This window comes from Eptatretus burgeri, chromosome 1 (assembly GCF_056783735.1).
Source record: "Eptatretus burgeri isolate ZD-2024b chromosome 1, Ebu_testis_v1, whole genome shotgun sequence".
In the NCBI taxonomy this organism is placed as follows: Eukaryota; Metazoa; Chordata; class Myxini; order Myxiniformes; family Myxinidae; genus Eptatretus; species Eptatretus burgeri.
The window spans coordinates 31027392-31049085 of record NC_140961.1 but is presented as its reverse complement, the minus strand read 5'-3'; the positions used below and the strand labels follow the sequence as shown (position 1 = coordinate 31049085).

General features: G+C 46.4%; 1 protein-coding gene across 6 annotated transcripts in view; it reads right to left on the bottom strand.

Moving 5' to 3' along the window:
• ARHGAP19 (Rho GTPase activating protein 19) overlaps window positions 1-21694 on the bottom strand; it is a 59522-nt gene that overhangs the window by 36447 nt on the left and 1381 nt on the right. For 2 of the 6 annotated variants that reach the window (XM_085877693.1, XM_085877704.1), the window contains exon 2: window positions 4311-4394. In XM_085877693.1, coding sequence (XP_085733819.1) covers window positions 4311-4394 — 84 coding nt within the window. Of the gene's footprint in view, window positions 1-4310; window positions 4395-12541; window positions 12835-21140; window positions 21372-21694 lie in introns of those variants that run through there. The other 4 variants (XM_085877662.1, XM_085877654.1, XM_085877671.1 and 1 more) reach the window with 4 other exon arrangements.

The window sequence follows — 21694 nt, the reverse complement described above, 5'->3', positions numbered from 1 at the left end:
TTTTTTTGCATTTCCACATGTTTTAAGTGTTCCAACCCCCTCCCCCCCCAAAAAACTATAACTCTGTCAGCACTGTTGATGTCACATTTAATGAATAAGATACAAGGTTCACTTGAGTAACCCAGCAGTATTTGGCGGCAGAGGTTTTGCACTCTCCCGAGTGCTCCCCCTCTAGTTTTGGCATGTTTTTTTTGTTGGAAATCACTTATAACATGTAGAAATGCAACAAAAAAAATTGAAATTTTGTTGAAATAAAAGTTGCAAATTTTTTTTTTTTCCTCTCTAAAAAATATTTTTTTTGGGGGGGGTGGAAATCACTTAAAACATGTAGAAATGCAAAAACAAAAATTCAAATATTTTTTCAAAATGGCCGCCATAGCAGCCATATTGGACTTTGGACCAAGTCCAAAATCTAATGGCATGATCCTTGGACCATACCTAATCCCCCCCACCAAGTTTCGTCGAAATCCGTCGAGGTGTTTTTCCGTAATACTGTTCACAAACAAACAAACAAACAAGCAGTCATAGACTGGTACTTACGAAATCGTCAACTTGACCTCTGACCTTGTCTAATAAAAGCTGTCTCTAGAGAAAGTAGCGACGCAAACCAGAAGTTTCTACGATGATTCTGTACAAAACCATCATAAATTGTAACGTCGACCGAAGCAAAAATCTCCATTTCTCCATGCAATTATACCTTAACGTAACTCAACGACGCGTCTGCTCAAGCGCACTGCATCATGGGACGACCCGTGACGCGTCGAGTGAAATATTTTTTTTATACAATCTTAAAACGTCTCCAAAACATCCGATTTTTACCAGAATTTTGACAACCGAGTTTTAAGCGTCCTAAGCGATCGCAAAAACCGAAGACAAAATTAAAATCGAAGTTAAAACGAACTCGTAACGTCGAGCGAAGCAAAAATCTCCATTTCTCCATGCATTTATTTAATATTATTTTATCAGTCACAAAACCGTAATATTCGGCCATCCACCAACAATCTTGACATAATCCGACGGCTTTGCGAGTCAGGCATGTGACGATAACCTTAATTGGGATAAAAAAAAATGACATTAAACACCATCTTTATCGAAAACACCGTCAGCGCACACACGCAAAACCTTAACGTAACTCAACGACGCGTCTGCTCGAGCGCACTGCATCATGGGACGGCCCGTGACGCGTCGATGAAATATTTTTATACAATCTTAAAACGTCTCCAAAACATCCGATTTTTACCAGAATTTCGACAACCGAGTTTTATGCGTCCTAAGTGATCGCAAAAACCGAAGACAAAATTAAAATCGAAGTTAAAATGAACTCGTAACGTCGAGCGAAGCAAAAATACTCCATTTCTCCACGTGAATTTACGGAATTATGTTTGACCTCACTGTGACCTTGACCTTTGACCGATTTTGACCAAAATCTAATCAGCGCTAGCCATCACCCTCCTGAATCATGTGGTGTAATTTGACATTGGTAGCTTCTTCCGTTCTCGAGTTATCGTGCCTACAAACAAACAAAATGAAATCTTTAGATTTCGTCAGTAACAAACAGGGGTGAAAACAGTAACTTCCTTCCATCTTTGATGGCGGAGGTTAACAAGGCAAAAAAAAAAAAAACTCAGGAAAAGTCTTTCCTTGGCACACTTGAATTTATATTCACCTGCAAGGCCTTCTTCTGAAATTGATGGAGTACTGCTCTCACCTCTGGGCTGGCGCTCCTGCCTAACACCTTGCTCAGCTTGACGCCGTGGAAACCAAGGCGCTCAAGACCATTGGGATCTCCGACGATGAAGCCGAGTCTATGGGCCTATCACTTTGCTATCGCCGACTGGTCGGTGGCCTGTTTTTCTTCTGCCTCCTTTCTGGTCTTGCACCCACTCCCCTTTCCGTGTTTTGTCCCCCAATCACCTCCCCAGGTATCTGCAGATGCACATGGTCCACAAGCAACTCACTGCTGGTGAAACTCCCAAAATCCAGAATCACTGCTCACCTCCACTCATTTGTTCCCATTTTTTCCTAGCTGTGGAACCAACTTCCACATTTTCTTCAACCTCACTCTTCCCTCCAGGTCTTCAAGACAGCTGTTGAACACAAACTCAGACTCCCCCCCCCAATCCATAACCATTATCTTTTCTATACCCACTAAACCAACCCAAACCCCCCAAATTTTGCTTCTGTATCCACCTTCTCCACCCCTTGTGTTCTCCACCCATTATCATTACCCACATCCCTTGTTTGTGGGTCTCCATTTATTTTCTCTCTTGGCCCTGCTGTTGACATTTCCCCCTGCTCTTTCTGTTATTCCCTGATCTGTCGTGTTATAGCTATTCCATGAGCCTCAACTCTGGATACAAACAAACAAAAACAAAAAAAACCCCAACTAAAACAACAAAAAAAGGCTGCCAGCCAAAACCATGGTGGCAGCTTTACCACTGTAAATAATGATAGATACCATCTTATTAAATTATCATCCACAATATTGACCATTGCACAGATTGACGTCCAATTAAACCACACACGAAAGTCATTTTATATTGAATACAATCAGGGTTCGAGTTTGGAATTTCTCCTTCACCACCAAATTTCATTTTCCAATCTAATCAGTTCCACAGTAAACTTGATTATGGAATTTCAGAGTAATTACAAGTGATTAGTAACTATTTGAAACAGATTTTAAATTCTTTTTTCCTTGCTGCAGCAACTTTTCCCAGAATACATCTCTCCCTTTTCCCTACTGACAGCACCGAGTCACATTCAAGTTTGAGGCTCGCCAGCACCTCAAATGGAGGATTAGAAAAAAAAGTAAAGTACTGTAGGATTTTTTTATTAATGAAACCAGAATGGCACTCTTCGATATCACGACAGATATTCCTCCACCCACATTATTACATCATTATACATGCATGTACCAAGTTGATTTCAATCCCTGAACCCAGATTCAACAAATTAAATAATTCTGGTTGCCAAACAATGCGTCCAATGAGGTTGAAATTTAAAACATATATTTCCTATCACTACCAGATCATAACTGTAGTTTCACGTTGATTGATGAAGTGGTTCAAGAGAAATAATTTTTTTAAGATTATTGGTCAATCCAATACGGATACCAAAACATGACATTCATTATTTGTGAACACCCAGGTATCCCCAAAGCTTTGGGAACATGTGGGTGAAGTTTCCCTTCGATCTCTGAAGCCATTTTAGAAAAAAAGTTTTTAAAGGTGTATTCTTCAAAAAAAATAAAATAATAATAATAATAATAATAATAATCAAAGCTGCCAAACCATGCGACTGAAGACATCATTAGGTAGAGAACTTTTTGTTCCGCATGGATAGACGATCATACCCATAAAGTTTTGCCTCAATCTGTTCAGCTATTTTGGAGATTATGTTAAACAATATGGCTGCTGAAGTCATCAATATTCTTTTCTTCCTTGATGACCCTCAAAATTTTTCATATTGATCAGAAAAAGCATTCGACATATAATGCAATTATCAAAATTAAAAAAAAAAACCCAGAATAAAAAAAAAACAAACTTATTTACCATGGGGAGTACTTGATATGTGCCAAGTTTCAATTATTTCAATGAAGTGGTTTCAGAAATGTACAGAGGTCAAAAGTTTTTCCTTTTTTCCAGCAAGGCTGCCACACCACAATCATGACCTTAACAACATAATTATCATTCAAACATTCTACATGAGTCGTCGCACCTATGGTGAAAATGTCCTGTCAATCGGATAAGCGGTTTCAGAGAAAACAGAGAAAATTAGCACGGACGGACAACCTGAAAACAATGTCTCTGGTGACTTCATCAGTGGGCTGAGGGGAAGGGGGGAGGGGAGGTTGGAAGGAGTACCCAAAAGCAAGTATAATAGCTTTTCATGGTACAGCACTAGCAAGTTGCACATGCCCGCATGGGATTCTAAATGGGGTAGGGATGGTAGGGCAAAAATACAAATGGCGTGTTCTGTCATCGATCCGGAAAGATGGGAACAATTCACATTTATTGCCACATCTGATGCAATTTAAATACTCTAATGGTAGTGAGGTGCTCCATTTAAAACTGTTTGTTCGATATATGTAGCTTTTTGATGCCAGGTCTGTAATAAAAATTGTATTAGTGTCAAAGCCGGTGACCAAATGTAAATTAATCGTAGGATGTGTGAACTTGGTGATTCCACCCCCAACACATATATACACAAAGAGAAGGATACACACACAAAGCCAAAAAGTGACACCACATAATTTAAACTTGGGAATGCGCAGCACTCGAGGAGTAAATGTCAAAATAATAACCACTTACTGTCATGCAGGTACTGGATCAGTTGATGCACCTGTGCTATGCCTCCCTTGGTAAGCAGTGCTCCAAAGAGACAACACCCCCTCTCTGTGGGATGAAAAAAGAAAAACAATTCAAATCACATCACCATTATATTAATTATTGGGTGTTTTAAACCAATTTAACAAACCTATAATTTGCATAATTGTGGCTTTAACATCAGGATGTCATAAAACATGGCATGGTATTGACAGAGAAAAAAAATATATATTGTTCCGGCTGTGGAAATTCGCAGAACACCATAAAGATTCATGAGATCAGTTATCCCGGCAAGTGAGTGTTCAAATAGGTTTCCCCACCGTTGTTTAGAGGTAATTCTTCGTGTTCATCGGGCTGTGACCCTTTGAGATAGTGTTTTTCTTTCTCTATCGTTATTTTGAACCGCCATATCTCGCCCACCATTACAACAAACCACGACGCCAACAACACAACCACCCCCAACTACGCCACAACGCCAACCACCCAACGATCGCCACAACACCACCACCATTTAACTATCTTCACCACTACGCCAGCTTACAAACGACATCCTCCACAGACCACGCTACGACCCTTTCCACATTCAAAAGGGGTCCGAGAACGCGGGCGTAAAAGAACGAGGGAAAAGAAACCTCCAATGGTGAGTGTGAGTTCTTCCCGCCTTTTTTCTCCGAGGCTGGTGTGACGGGAAGGGCGAGGCGGCTCGCTCACTATTGGTGGATAAGATTGGTTAGGCACTGGGAGTTGAGAAACGCCCCTTTTCGAGAAGCTTCTCGAAGGGAGGCGGAGCCGAAAATGGGGAAGGGCGAAGGGCGGAGCCCCAGGCTATAAAAGGTGGACAGCCGCCTTGGGCTCTCTCTCTTCATTGGCGCTCTTCTCCTGGTCTGATATCCTCTCTTCGTTTTGCACCCTTCTCTTGGTCTGGTCTTGTCTTGGTCTCTTGGTCTCTCGGTCTGTGGAGCGACCCGTACACCAGAGGCGTGGGTCGGTGGAGAGTCCGGGCGACGTACCGGAGACGCGGACGGGAGGCGCAGCTCTGTCGGCTGTGGGTGCGAACCTGCGCAGTGCCAGAGAGAGCTTGCCGACCATCGAGGCACGTCGACGGTGCAGGTAACCTGCTACGGTCTCACGGGACCCGTTCGGTCTCCCAGGTCCCGTGTCATAAAGACTCAAGTGGTCCAGCCTGAACCCCTTGTCTGTGAGGGGGTCTTTTCTTGTGTTTATTTTGGGTTTTTGAATGAATGTTGTCGTGGCGCCGTCTGTCAAGTAAAGCTGCCTACGTGACTGTACATTAATTAATTATAATCGGTCGTAGTGCTTTCCCTTGCTTTTGTTTGCCTGCTTTTGTTTCTATTTGCCTGTATACGTGCTTGCCTGTTTCTATTTGCCTGCTTACGTGTTGTATAATAAATGTTCACGTCTGAAGGTACCCCGTTCGTCGCGTACTCCTTTCAACCCATTGAAATGCCATCTTGCATCACGGAATAAATAGCTGGGTTTTAAACACCGGTTAAATAGAATCGGATCCAGCGAGGTCGGCGATAATACCCGCTCGGTTATCACTGCAGAACGGAACGGACCGCTAAAGCGGTTCGTGTCCCAAGCCGACCTGCGTCGAGGTATGGTTGCCCGGTCGACTACCCGCGCAGGTACTTAGGCATATCGAGTTCGGCGAGTGACCCTATCTTGCGCGGGCAGACAATTGGCACGGCCGTGGTGAGGTTGAAGACCCACCCGTGACAGGGTTCCGGCGTTAGCTCCGGAAAGTCACGACTGAATTGTCCGTCCGGTGGGCGACGCGGTTGCTATTACTGGGAAGCGGCCAATCGCACGCCGGCGGGCGCGAATTCGTAACACTGGTGTCCGGGAGTGGGATTCAAATCCATCCCGCCTCCAACTAAATTCACGGAATCGGTTCAGGGGTGTGTGAGCGACCCTCGATTCCCACCAAACCACGAGCGTTTAAAATTATTTCCGACGAGGCAAGATGGCTTTTCAAGACGAGCGGGAGCAGGGGGTATTAGAAATTAACGAAGAAATATTAGAACCCATGGCTCAGGGTGAAATCCCTGAACAAGACGAAATGTCCATGCAGGTTGACTATTCGCCGCAAATAAACGCAGAGCTCGAAATGGGCGCAGTGGCTGGGGCGGCGGACGAACGCCCCCCACGTGCGAATCCGCCCACGGATCGGACGTTGGAAATGTTTGAGGCATTGATGAGCAAAATGGAAACAAACACGAATGAAATAAAAAGAAATGCGTGCAGGATGAATAACAAAATGAATGTGAATATGCAACAAATAAAAAAGGAAATAAAGGAAGCATTGGAGAAAGAAATAAAAAACAACATGGAGGCAAATACGCAAACACTGCGGGGTGAGATGCGGCGCGTTGGGCGATGCCTACAGGCGGGCATGAGAGGCATAATGGCAATTGCGAGGAGCGAAACGCGGGCAGTGGAGCTCAAAATGGCGGCGCCACGTGTTGGAGTGAACGAGCTGGGAAGGAGTGCAACGGCTGTCCGGCCCGCGATGGAAGCGGGGGAGGACAAAATAATTTGGGAGACGTGTAGGACGAGACTCGTGCAGGTGACAAAGAAAGTGACGGTGACAAAGAGGGAAAAAGTAAATGTGGTGACTGCGACGTGTAAGAGACACGTGGAGACGACAGAGATAATAATGGAAATAAAATGTACAGAGACACGGGAGATGGAAACAGTAGCGGAGAGACTACATGATAAAGACGGGGTGAAAGACGAGCACACACATATGGAGGTAGTGGAGGACAATGGGGGCGAGCTGGCAGAATGTCTCGTGACCCGGTGCAAGCAGCCGGATAGCCTCCCTCAGGAATGGAGGGAGACGCTATGCTCCCTTGAAGCGGATCACGATTGGTGGGTCTGGTCGAGCTTTGAGAGGTAGAGGGGGTGAGTGCTGCTGACGAGTGCACACGGAGCTTGGGGGGGGTGTGAAGACCCCAGAACCCTTTGTGGTGGTGCAAATCCCCAGCGTGATTGTTCCTGTGTGTGTGTTTACGAGTGTGGCGAAATGTGTGCTGAAAAGCGCGCAAAGCGTGGATGAAAGGCGTTGTGTGAAAGGGACCGCGTGTGTAAGTAAAATGGTGTGCGAGGTTGCAAGTGAGCCAAGGTGCGTGCCTCCCAGCACGCCGTGTGTGGATGAGGCGCCGTGTGTGAGTGGAACCATGTGTGTGAGTGAAAGGCCATGTGTGAGTGGAACCACGTTTGCGAGTGAAAGGGCATGCGTGAGTGGAACCGTGTGTGTGAGGATGTTATATGTGAGGGAGATGGCGGTTGGCATGCGCGAACATGCAACTGCATGTCCGAGTGCCATCTTGAGGTGTGTGAGCCTCGTGGCACAGGGAAGTTTGTGCGCGAGAGTGCGACGACGACGGTGTCTGACGGTGGAAAAAGGCCAGTAGCGGCCGTAGCTGCATTGGGGACCGTGCCGGGTTTGCACGGCAGTGCGTGCAGGGTCCGTGCTGTGCAACGCACGAGGCTGCCACGTGCGCGCCTGCGGGAGTGAAGCCCGGTCCGTAAACGCACACGGTTGATTTGCAGATGCCGCGGACGGACAAAAGGTAGGCTGGATTACGGATTTGGACTGGATGGGTTCTCCAGGCGGGCGTGTGTGTGAAGCTCCATGTGGCCTGTGCGGTGTGTTCTGTTCGCAGAGCGCACGGCGCAGGTTACGGATGGGCAGAGCACATGTGTTCGTGTGGGGAACCCCTCGAAACGCGAGGCTTGTTTTTTGGATGCGCAGGATGACGTCATGGCTGCACGTATGGTTGGAATCCGGCAGAAGGAAAATCCCTGCCGGACGGTACCGTCCGGAAAGGGACGAGGTGCGCCAAGCGCGAACGGCTGCCATGACCTCACGGTGAAAGACCACAGGTTGCGAGTTGCCATGTTGGTGCACGCATTTAAAACAAACAAACAAACAAAAAAAAAACAAGCCTTGCTTCGGGTGAACAGGATTCCTGGGCAAGGGGTGGAAGACCCCCCTGCCCCGGGCACAGGACACCACTAGTTAGGGGGAAGGGTGAGCATAGCGAGACCGGCTCCATGGGGCAGGGATAAGTCCTCATGGGGCCCGTGGAATGGAATACTGCAGTTAGAGGGATTTTAGGTCAGATTTAGAATGGAGTATGGGATTATTTTGAGGACAGTGACTGACTGTGAATGAGTAGAGGGGACATAGCTTAGCTACGGAGAGTTAAAAGGAACGTGCTATATTGTAAGGGATGAGGAGGGAGCATGAGGTAGTTTGGGGATGCAGATAGAAGAATGGCAGTGATCAGCAATGTGCGAGTTGAAAAAAAGTGAAGTGGAAACATGTTGAGTGAGTGAGGCCAGCGGGTCTGAGTGCATGGAGTGATTGTGGAATGCATGGTGCGATGAGTGATTGGGGGGAGGAGTGATTCCCGCCCAAGGGACCCCCGGGGTCAGAGTAATGCGAGTTAGAGGGGTAGTTAAATTGACAAAATGGAGGTCGTTTTGCTATTGGTGAGAATGTAGGCTCGATACCCATTTGGAGGGGTGCAGGAGCCCTGTTGACAGGTTGGGAGCGTGGCTGCGAATGGTGAGTATCGCTGAGTGGGTACCCCGGGCACCGGGCTAGTCGGCCGCGGTGGGCCAAGGGTCCAGTGGGGGTTGGGATAGCGTGGTGGGCACGGGTGCGCCCGCATAATGCGGGAGCCCGGGGTGCCATTGGCCGCGTGGGCAGTGTCGTGGGCACGGGCACCCAGGGAAGGGGCCCGGGGCGCCAGCCTGCCACGTGAGGGTCGGTGGGGAGTCGCCATGGGGGGCACTCCCGGTGTTTAGGGAGCTGGTAGGCTCGGGGGCAGTGTAGTGCCCGTGGGTGCCATCGTTGGAGAATCAGCAGAGGGTAGTTCCTGCCAAGGGAGCCACGCGTCCCAGCCATGAGACCGTGCAAGGGCATGAGAAGAAAATTAGAGGGCAAGGCCCAAAATTGTGAGGACACCAACACAGGCGATGGGAATCTTGGTTGTTAGAACCGATAGTCAAAGCGAGAGGCGCTTGTTGAAAGCCCCAGGGTAGTTTTAGGTTAATAATGGTTAGGGTATTAGGAAGTGTACCCCTCCGCACCATCCATCCCTTCGCTCTTGTTGTGGGCCGCTGGACCCACTTTGAGTAAAGATCGCTGAAATCTGAGGAGGCCATTCCGAGGCTTGAATTGGGCCTCGAGACAGGACGCTAGCTCTCCCTTATTCCCCTTGAGGAAGGGAACGTAGGGGTTGGGAGTAGGCTAGGTAGCGTGATAGGTTAGCCGGACAAAGAGAATAAAGGGGGTTAGGGAGACGAATTTATACGAGATAAAAAATAAAAATAAAACAAAAAAATAAGTTGGGGCTAAATTGTTTTTTGCAAATTAAGGGAGGGGTGTGGACAGAGACAGGCAAAGGCGATAGGTTGGGAGGGAGACGGTTAAAGTAGGTCCGAGCCCACCTTCCGAGTGGCAAGCACCACCGCACTCCCTCCACCAACCTCCTTGAACAAGGCAAGAGGCCGGCCAACTTCATCTGCCGGCTGTTTTACTACAAGGCCTGTGCTGGTCGGATCATCTGCCGGCTGTTTTACTACAAGGTCTGTGCCGGTCAGCTTCACCACCGCCCGTTTTGCTACAACGGCCTTGTTTTGCCTTGCCATGCCTGCTTGACTTTGCCCCATGCCTGCTGCCCTGTTGCATTTGCCCCCATTCATTGCCATGTGCGCCAGGTTCATCGCGCGTACTGCAGGGACTGCCCTGTCGGCAGCCGCATCACGGGACCGCATTGGCGGCCCGTGCAACGTTTGTTTGTTGCGTCAGATCATCGCGCGTACTGCAGGGACTGCCCTGTAGGCAGCCGCATCACGGGACCGCATTGGCGGCCCGTGCACCGCTTGTGTTCACTGCGCTCATTTCAAAAGGGGGAGGCCTAGGACTGCATGTGAGCAGCCGGCCACATTCCCTGTCTCCTGCAATTGTTCATAAACCAGAGACTGCGTGTGAGCAGCCTGGCTCCCTGTTTTTTTTTTGTTTTTTTCTAGAGTCCATCATCCTGGGCCATGGTGTAGTATAAAATGAAAAGGTTAAGGATAAGTTGTAAAATGTAAACGAGTTGCTTGCCCCCTGCATGTTTGTCGTAGCGCCAGCAATTTATTTAAGTCGTCTGCATGAGTGGGTTTGTTTAGTTAGTTACTCAGCACGTAGGTTATTTATATTTGGGACATGAATACCCTGAATGTCGCACTCAGGGATCCGAAGGTAAATCGTACTCGGGGAAAAAACTTACACATGATGGCACATGAAAATGACGACTCGGGACGAGTCTGTAAAAAGGGGAGAGGGTAGTGTTACGGGTGTGGAAATCCGCAGAACAACATAAAGGTTCCTGAGATCAGTTATCCCGGTAAGTGAGTGTTCAGATAGGTTTCCCCACCGTTATTTCGAGGGTATTCTTCGTGTTCATCGGGCTGTGACCCTTTGAGATAGTGTTTTTCTTTCTCTATCGTTATTTTGAACCGACATATCTCGCCCACCATTACAACAAACCACGACGCCAACAACACAACCACCACCAACTACGCCACTATGGCCACAACACCACCACCATTTAACCATCTTCGCCACTACGCCAGCTTGCAAACGCCATCCTCCACAGACCACGCTATGACCCTTTCCACGTTCAAAAGGGGTCCGGGAACGCGGGCGTAAAAGAACGAGGAAACGAAACCTCCAATGGTGAGTGTGGGTTCTTCCCACCTTTTTTCTCTGAGGCTGGTGTGACGGGAAGGGCGAGGTGGCTCGCTCAGGATTGGTGGCTATGAGGGGTGAGGCGCTGGGAGTTGAGAAAAGCCCCCTTTTTGAGAAGCTTCTCGAAGGGAGGCGGAGCCGAAAACGGGGAGGGGCAAAGGGCGGAGCCCCAGGCTATAAAAGGTGGACAGCCACCTTGGGCTCTCTCTTCATTGGCGCTCTTCTCCTGGTCTGGTCTCCTCTCTTCGTTTTGCGCCCTTCTCTTGGTCTGGTCTTGTCTTGGTCTCTTGGTCTCTTAGTCTCTGGGTCTGTGGAGCGACCCGTACACCAGAGGCGTGGGTCGGTGGAGAGTCCAGGCGACGTACCGGAGACGCGGACGGGAGGCGCAGCTCTGCCGGCTGTGGGGCGCGAACCTGCGCGTCCGTGGAGGAGAGTGCCAGAGAGAGCTCGCCGATCATCGAGGCACTTCGAGGGTTCAGGTAACCTGCTACGGTCCCGCGGGACACGTTCGGTCTCCCAGGTCCCGTGTCATAAAGACCCAAGTGGTCCAGCCTGAACCCCTTGTCTGTGAGGGGGTCTTTTCTTGTGTTTATTTTGGGTTTTTGAATGAATGTTGTCGTGGCGCCGTCTGTCAAGTAAAGCTGCCTAAGTGACTGTACATTTATTGATTACAGTCAGTCGTAGTGCTTTCCATTGCTTTTGTTTCTATTCGCCTGCTTACGTGTTGTATAATAAATGTGCTGGTCTAAAGGTATCCCGTTCGTCGCGTCCTCCTTTCACCCCATTGAAATGCCATCTTGCATCGTGGAATAAATAGCTGGGTTTTAAACACCGGTTCAATAGAATCGGATCCGGCGAGGTCGGCGATAATACCCGCTCGGTTATCACTGCAGAACGGAACGGACCGCTTAAGCGGTTCGTGTCCCAAGCCGACCTGCGTCGAGGTGTGGTCGCCCGGTCGACTGCCCGCGCAGGAACTTCGGTATATCGAGTTCGGCGAGTGACCCAATCTTGCGCAGGTAAACAATTGGCACTGCCGTGGTGAGGTTGAAGACCCACCAGTGACAGGGTTCCGGCGTTAGCTCCGGAAAGTCACGACTGAATTGTCCGTCCGGTGGGCGACGCGGTTGCTATTAGTGGGAAGCGGCCGATCACACGCCGGCAGGCGCGAATTCGTAACACAAAAAAAAATATATATATATATTTACATTTTGGAAACCCAAGCCATTAATCAGAATCCAGGGTAGGTGTTTTTTTTAAATCAATCAATGATAAAAAAAATATATATTAATAGAAAGATGAGTGGATTGCAGTGGAGGGATAGGTGAGGGATAGGAGGGATGAGGTACACATTAAGCAACCATGGCAAAAAGTGGTAGACGTCAATCTTGTGGCAGGAAAATGGTCAGAAAAAATAACTTCAGACAAGTGGTGTTGCTACCTTTCTTGCGCAAAAAAATTCGCCCACGAAAGAAGGGAGTGTGTGCAGCGGCGGCAGCAGCAATGGTGGACAACCCAGAGGAGCTTGGGCTGCTTTTCCCTTCAAAGCTGGGAAGAATCTCTGAAAACTCTTCACCCGGAAGGTCGATGAGACGGCTGATGTTGCTCAGCAACAGCTCCTCAAAGAACTCGGGAAGATCATGGCGAAGCTTCTCCACAAAGAACTCTGGATTAGACACCACAGGTTGCCCTTGCAACAGGTCAGGCAAATTCCTTGTCACTATCGAGCAGGTTCTGGGAGAGGCAGAGGTGCATGTGCAGCAAATGGGCCACATGGTGAAAGGTTAACAGTGATGGATCGCAAGTTTGTGAGAACTGAAGCAAGGATCTCTTACAGATAAAAAGAACCAGTTCAATACACAATCGGGTGAAGACACATTTAAGAACAAGGGCAATGCCATATTAGACCACAATATCGTGTGTAATTATCCAATGTTTAATTGCCTGCTTGCAAACACTGACAAAATGACAGTGGCAGGTGAACACACACATGACACTGTTGTGGAATGTATTTGTTAACGTTTTATTTTTTCTATTACTTTTAATCAACCGTTTAACCGACTCGATGCAAATCCTGTTATTCAAATGACAAACACCGATCAATTCACTTGCCACAACGTGAAAGTACATTACATCAGAGTTTTATTTTTACTTGGAAGCCAAGGAGTACAACCCACTGTGGTGGTATACATCCACACGTGCTTGCACTAAAACAAGATTACAATTTCTGGTATTTATAATGCTTACAGGGAGAGTGGAGGGGAGCTGTTAAGTCTTAAACAAAGAACTCCAACTGTAATACGTGTCTTCTAGGTGAAAAGCAAATGATGCAATCATAACAAAAGTTACTATTAACAACCAGGTCACTTTGTTCCATAGCAAGACATTCCTTTTATCAACATTTAGGTCAAAAGACTCTTGGCTAAAGGGAAGCATCACTGACAGCCAATTCGACTTGTAGCATAAAATTGAATTTATAAAACACCAGCAACGATTACAAATTAGCGTACATTAATATAATTATTTGCTTCCACAACACCAACTAAACTGAAGTCCCACCCAGAGGAAGCCATACCCCAGACAACTGAACAGTGATTGGCTGACACAACCATGTAAAAACACTTCACACACTCCCCTATGCCCAATGGCTGCAATGAAAGTTTCCACTGATTGATTAGACAGTAATTTTAATTAAAAACAAGCCGGGAGGCGATAATGGTTCGTGGGCATTAATTATTGAACAATGCCACGATAGGTACAATTGAGTTAGTGGAAGCTTTTGAGGAAGCCTGACCGTAAAAACCTATCTCTTTGGTCAAAATTGACCGAATCAAATCGGATTTTTTATATGTTGGACTTATGGACATTATGCACAGCTTCTAGGAAATGAAATTGCGAGAAAAAAGTTCAAGTGGGCGTGGCTCCGCCCACAAGGGGCGTGGGACACCCCTCATACAAAAAGACACAACGAGGCTATGATATCTAGCTTGTGTCCAAGTTTCATCAAGATCGCATCAAACGTCACGGGGCTATGCTCTGGAGAGAGTCACAAACAGACAGACACATAGACACAACGAAAATAGTGGTCACTGCAGGTGCCCGCGAACCAAAAACAAACAGCAACAACAATAATTATACACACACATTGCTAATGGAGCCAGACAATGGCAATAAAACTCCACCTACAACCACAAGCCTGTACCCCACCCCATCCCTCTCCCTTCCACAGATCTATTGTTTTTGTTCCCCACAGTTTTGTGCTTCCCTCTCGTCTCCTGCGGCCCTTGTTATATTGTTACGAATTTCGGCCCGCCCGGTGTGCGATCGGCCACGTAACTCGAATCGCAACCGCGTCGCCCACCGGGACGGGCAATTCGGTCATGACCCTCCTGGAACTACCGCCAGGAGCCAGTCACGGGTGGGGGTTTAACCTCACCACAACCCAGTCCGCATTCTACCCGCGCGAAATAGGGTGAATCGCCGAATGTCAATATACCTAAGTACCCGCGTGGGTAGCGTACCGAGGAGTTGTACCACGCTGCAGGTCGGCTCCGGGACACGAACCGCTTAAGCGGCTCGTTCCGCGCTAAGGGGTTAACAGAGCAGAGTTAGGCCAAAAAAAAAAAAATGTTGCATTGGCGTAACGGGTCACTGAAAAATAGGGTAGGTCGGTCGGGATCTTTTTATTTTTATTTTTATTTTTTTCCTAATAAATCCCTCCCAAAATCTCCCCCGGCTCGAGTACCACCCTTTTTGTCGGCGGGTTCTGTCCGAAACACTTCCGGGTTTTTGCGATCGCGATCGCAATCAACAAGATACTTGAAATCGATAGCAAAAAAACAAAAAAAAAAAAACGTAGGGTCGGCGGAATTTTTAGGGTCGGGCGGGTTACGCCAATGCAACATTTTTTTTTTTTGGCCTTATCGCCGACCTCGATGGTTCAGATTACTTACTGGGTGTCTAAACCCACTACCAATCCCTTCTGTGATGCAAGATGGAACTTTCAAACAAAGGAAAGGACGCAACGAAATGGGTCACAATTTAACAAGCACTTTTATTTCACACACACACACACACACACACACACACACACACACACACACACACACACACACACACACACACACACACACACACACACACACACACACACACACACACACACACACACACACAAAGAATGCACATATAACAGTCAAAGCAATGAAAGCAACGCAGAGTTACAACCGAATAAAGCAATGTACAAGCACTTATTTAGGTTTACTTAAAAGACTGGCGCCACACACACATTTACACAAAAAAACAAATAAAAGCCACCCTCATAGGCAAGGGGGCAGACAGGTCCGTGGACCAAATGTACATGGGACCTGGGTGAGCGGCCAGGTCCACGAGACCGAAGGGGTCTTACCCGCGCCCTCGTGGCGCGATGGCGGGCGAGCCGCAATGTCAGCGTAACGTGCCTGACTCCGTGCCCCGAGTGTGGTCGGTGAGCTCCTTTAGGCATGCGTTGCACATGCACGTGTTGGTCGGTCGACACCACGGTTGGGGTGGGGAACGGACGGGGTTACCGGCGCTATCTCAGCACGGATGGGGGGAATTGTTGATGCTTACGGTGGAGAGAGGGGAATGACGGACACTCAGTCCCGCTACCGGGGCCTTGGGACCGCAACGACTCCGGCGAACTCTCGCCCCTGAGCCCTCTTCCGCGTCCCTGCTTCACTCCGCGACTCGTCCCTTGACCTCAACTCCGAGCTCCGTCCCCTTCGCCGTCCGATCCCTGCAAATGCACGACTCAGACTCCACGACTTCGACCACGACAACCTCAACGACGACCTCCGTCTTCACTTGACCAGCCAGCCGCGAGTCGCCTTGTGCTCGAGTCTTTATAGACCGGGGGAGGAGCGTGTATGTAAATTCGTGGATCAAAACGCGCTTGGAGGCGGGGCCACGCCACCCGATGTTCAGCCATTGGTCGGGCAAAAGGGGGAGTGAGCCTCTCTTGATCCGAATTTCCTCCAAAAAGGAATCCACATGCATCACGCTTGGGGGCGGGGCCACACCGCCCGACACTCACCCATTGGACGGAGGAAAAGGGGCGTGAACCTCCCCTGATCAGATTTCCTCTCCCGTAAAGGCATCCATTTGTACTCGCGGCTCGACAACAATCACCAAACGGGCCCTGGGCAGCACGACGTTCGGTGTTGACAGGTGGTGTGGTTGATGGTTGTGGAAGGAGAAAGGCGAAGGTGGTGGGGGGCTTGCTGTGGTGGTTTGATTGTTGGCCGGCATCGTAACGATGTTTGCGGGATGGAGTTGTGGAGGTAAAGAGGCGAAGGTGGCGGTGTTTGAGTTGTTGGGGGATTATTGGTCCAAAATAACGATAAAGAAAAACGGCTATCTCAAAGGATCGCAGCTCGGTGAACACGGAAATCCCCTCTAAACAACGGGTGTGGACTAACTACACATGAACTTATCGATATATCTAACCTGAGGACCTTTCTGGTGCATTGCAAATTTCCACAGCCGTAACAATATGTTCTGTGTTCGTAGCTCTTATACGAGCCTCAACAATGTGCACAAAAAAATTTAAAAAAAAAATTTTTAAGCCTGCTTTCCACAAAACAAGATGCAGCTTTACACAAAACAAACAAACAAAAAGAAATTAAAGTAACCTTAAGCTGGGGGTTCGGTAGGGGACGTTCTATGCCAATATCCAGCCCACGCAGCTCATTGTAGATACCAAGGAACGACTTGAATGTGGCAGTTGTGCCTCGATACATCGCTGGATGTGGGTCCATTAAACGGCTTTGTGACTCCTGGGCTCGAATGTAAACTACTCAGACTATGTATGCCTTTGTCCGTTACCAACGTATTTACATTCACACGCATCACTTCATGATAGCAGCGGTGAAAGGACATATCAGAGAGAATCTGGAAAATAAGCATATGTGCGAGTTCAAGCACAAATGGGCCTTCCTATTTAATTTGTACATTAAAAATAAACACATATAGGATGGCTTTGAAAACTGAAAATATTATCAACTCAAACATGACAGCATGTCACGTTTTATTGGCACATAAACTTTAAGTCTGAAATTCTTACAAGCCTGGTACTGGTACTTACAAGAGAGTTGTACATTCAAAGCAACGTTTTTTGAAAAAAATAAATAAATAAATATATATATATATATATATATATATATATATATATATATATATATATATATATATATATATATATATATATATATGTATATATATATAAATATATATATATATATATATATATATATATATATATATATATATATATATATATATATATATATATATATAGTTGTAAAAGGGCGTTTTATGACCCATCATAAAGGGACATAAAACAACATTCATCACGATCAAAATGGACACGCCGGTGAAGCGTCGATCATACACCCGTGAAAAGAAGATTGAAATTATCGCGTTTCACAACACAAGTAAAAACCAGTCCTGGACGTGTAAGAATCCAGACTTAACACGAGGACTTTGATGCGAATGCTGAAGAATGATGAAAAAAAATTGTTCAGAATGCGAAGTTTTCGAAGAAGAAAGGGAGCGAAAGACGGGCCTTTTACCCAGACAAGGAAAACTAACTTGTTGCAGAGTTTAAACAGATACGTGCTTGAGGACCGAAAGTGAAGCATTGGTGGAAAATAAGTGCACAAGTCAGGCTTTTTGAATGCAAGCACATACTCTACCAGTCAAAAGTTTTAGAACACCCGCATTTTTCCAGTTTTTACTGAAATTTAATCAGTTTAATGTTTCAATGTACTCTGAAATAAAAGCAGAGAACAAATAAACAATTTCAGATAAAAAAGAAATCATGGAATCATTTTGTTGAACAAAATTTAATCTAAATTTTTGACTCATCAAAGTAGCCACCTTTTGCACATATAACAGCCGAACAGACTCGTGGCATTCTTTCTACAATGGAAATCAAATATTGTTCGGAAAGTTCTTCCCAACACTTTGCAGAAGTTCTCACAAATGTGTTGCACTTGTAGGTTGCTTTGCTTTCACCGTTCTGTCCAGTTCATCCCAAACCAGCTCGATGGGGTTTAAGTCTGGAGACTGTTGGCCATTCTGTGATTTGAAGCCTTCAGTCTTGTTCTTTTCTTCTAAGGTCGTTCTGACATAGCCTGAAGGTATGTTTTGGGTGGTTATCTTGCTGGAGGATGAACCCCTGATAAACTAGGCGTAGACCAGAGGGTATTGCATGGCGCTGCAAAATGATGTGGTAGCTCTTTTGGTTCAGGGTGCCAGTCACTCTGTGCAAGTCGACTCTGGATCCAGCAAATAACCCCCAGATCATCACGCTTTCTACTCCATGTTTTACAGTTGGTGGCAAACACTGAGGAACCATCCTTTCGCCTACGCAACGGCATACAAAAACCCTGTGTGATGAACCAAAGATTTCAAATTTTGATTCATCGGTCCATAAGACCTTCTTCCAGTTTTCAGTAGTCCACCAACGGTGCTTCATGGCCCAGGCAAGCCTCTTTTTCTTATATTTTTTTTTCTTAGCAATGGCTTTCTTCCTGCCACTCGACCTGTCAGAGCTGCAGCTCAAAGTCTTCTCTTCACAGTTGAAACTGAGACTTCCTTACTTCGACCAGTGTTAAGTTATGCTTGAAGCTGCTGTCCTCTGAGCCGCCTACCACGCAGCAAGCTGTTGACTCTCAGAAACTTGTCTTCTGATTGTGTTGTGGCTTTGGGTCTGCCAGACCTCTTCCTGTCAGAGTCTCCTCCAGTTTCCAAGTGCCTTTTGATGGTGTAGGAAACTACTCACCGACACCTTGGCTTCTTTGCAATTTCTTCAAAGGAAGGACCAACACTTTTAAGGGTTATAATGGTCTGTCTGTCTTACTTTGTTAATTGTCTTTTTCTCACCATTATGATAGCAATATACTACTTCCTGCAGTGCAATATTGTCCAAATAATGCTTCAGAGGGTATAGCAACAGAGTCTGTTCCAACACTACTTTTATACAGACAGAGGGTTTGTAACTAATCAACAAAAGTTGGGACACCTGTCGGAAATGTTTGCATCAACTTTCAAGGCTTAATTTACTTCCTTGCTGCAGAATAGATGCAGTTGCTAATCCATTACTTGTTCCCTGAAAAGGACCTTTTTTAACAACTCTGAAATTTACATTATTTTTCAGTTTTTGGTATCCTAAACTTCTTTTTTTTTAACCTCTGGCAGTTTACCACTTGGCTTCGTATGTTTCAGGTTATTCACTGGACTTGACCTGCTTAAATTTCAGCAAAAACTCGAAAAAAAGTGGTTGTTCTAAAAAAAAAAACTTTTGACCAGTAGTGTACATGCTTATTATCCAAATTCGACTGCATCAGAGAGAATCTGTGGCAAAAATGAATCTGAAAAACTCGAAAACAATGAGTGTTGGGAGTTGAACTCTTCAAATGGAACGGTAACACGTTGGGAGCAGACACTACACCGAGACGTACGTGGATGGTAGAACATTACCAGAGTGATGTACGAGTGCTCCTTGATCATTCACATGCCATGAGAAACTACTGCAACACATTGGCTGAAATTCACCACCGTACTGTGCACTTTGACGACGCCGAGGCGGAACCCAAATCCGAGACACACTGAACACTGCATTTTGAATGACGTGACGGTACCTCACATCCATCCGGATGAACTCGTTCATCACAATTATCGCATGCTGTTCCGATCACCAGTGTTGAATACTTCCATCACCGAACTTCAGCGGCTTGGAGAATGGCAAGGTACACCGAACACCGTGCATTTTGAATGGTGAGATGCCACCTTCACATTGATGTCAGGTGCTTGGTAGTGCTTGTCTGAGGATGTATACAGGTTGAACACTTATAATCACCCCCTACCGATCTCAAAATCCTGTCAATCCTTCGGGATAATCCGAGCACAAGGTAGCACACAGAAGCCTTTCGATGGTCCGTGTGGAATTTCCTGTTTGGCTGCCAAGAGGCAGGACGTAGATTTGGTTATTGGGCAAAGGTCATCTGGATAACTACTGGCTTTCAGTAGTTATCAGCATTGGCTTTCAAGACCCTTTTTAGATGTTTGATCTCATTAATCTTACCCCTACAAAGTGTATGGTATGTTATGCACTGTGGTGTTTAAAACCTCCATTGGGGTTCCTCATTACAATGGATGGTGTCAGGAAAAGGAAGTGACCCATCCTGTCGTTCCTGAAAGACTGTATTAACAGCCATGCCGGGACAGATGACAAAAGCGGAATCTACGTGTCAGTCGGCACCAGCCAGGTGGCTGTATTTGGAGAGACGAGCTGTTAATACAATCCAGGAGGGCATTTGTGGAATGCTTTCTTCCATCAAAATTATGTGCGAGAAAGAGCAGGATGGGTTGCAACCCAGGGGTGCGAGGAACACAATTTCCTCCATCTAAATGCATATCATATAGCACCACCTAATGAACACCACAGAACATAAAAGTCCATAAGGACAGGTTAGTCACCAGTTGTAATTTTCAAAAAGATTAAAAAATGCTCAGATAGTTGAAATCAAGCAGTTGTATATGTAAAACGGGTAGAAATTGACATGGCAAGATGACGCAGAGCAGGACAACTCAATTTTATTTATTTATTTTTAAGATGAATAAGATAGAAGGTAGAAAGTTGTGTGTCTGATCATAAATAAGTAGTCATAAATACACGTACAGGTATGAAAAATAGGTGTGCAACATTGATGCGATGGATTTACGTCGGGACTCACCCGTTCCACCCGGCGTGTGCGTTATATGTTACAGTACTCAGACAGCTCATTCAAAGTGACTGGATTTCATATTTTTATATCAATTTGATAAGAAAAATTGCAAGTTTCTATTGTGACGTCGACCCTCGTGTGAGAATAATACAACATAGCAAATTTGACTCAAACGAACATGGCAAGATGGCACGGCGCAAAAGCTGTCAAACATTTTAGTCCATATCGTACAGTACTACAAAAAGAGATATGCATGCGAGTTCCACCCACCGGTTGGACAGTTCACCCGACTCCAACCACAATTTCTGTACTCCGCCACCATGTTGGTGCAAACTGCTAAGCATAGTCAGACATATTCAAAGCCATCATACTCACAATCCCCATGCCCTACAAGTTTCCCCTTCTGTGCAAAATGACCAGAGACAGTTAAAAGGATTTTGAGATGATGGGCATCACAGGCCTTGAGAAGATAGGCCTCAGCAATCGAGGCAGCGATCTGTTGGTTATACACCACCCAAATAACTATGTGGCATTCTCTCAATATGGGACAGTGGAAGACAAGCAAAATAAATTCACGTATTTTCGAACCATTTGTACAACTTCCGCGAGTTTGGCTTATTTTTCGCGATAACATCCAGTTTTCAGGTTATTCTCTCCAGCGGTGCAGGAGTTCATGAGCAGGTATGATACTTGATCCACTTCTTATGATAATGCTCCACAGTACTTTCTCATATAACAGTAAAAAACCAAAACTGGAGGTGGCCATCCCAACTTAGCAGAGCGTTCCCATGTGCACTCAGAGTGCAACCACCATTTTTATACAA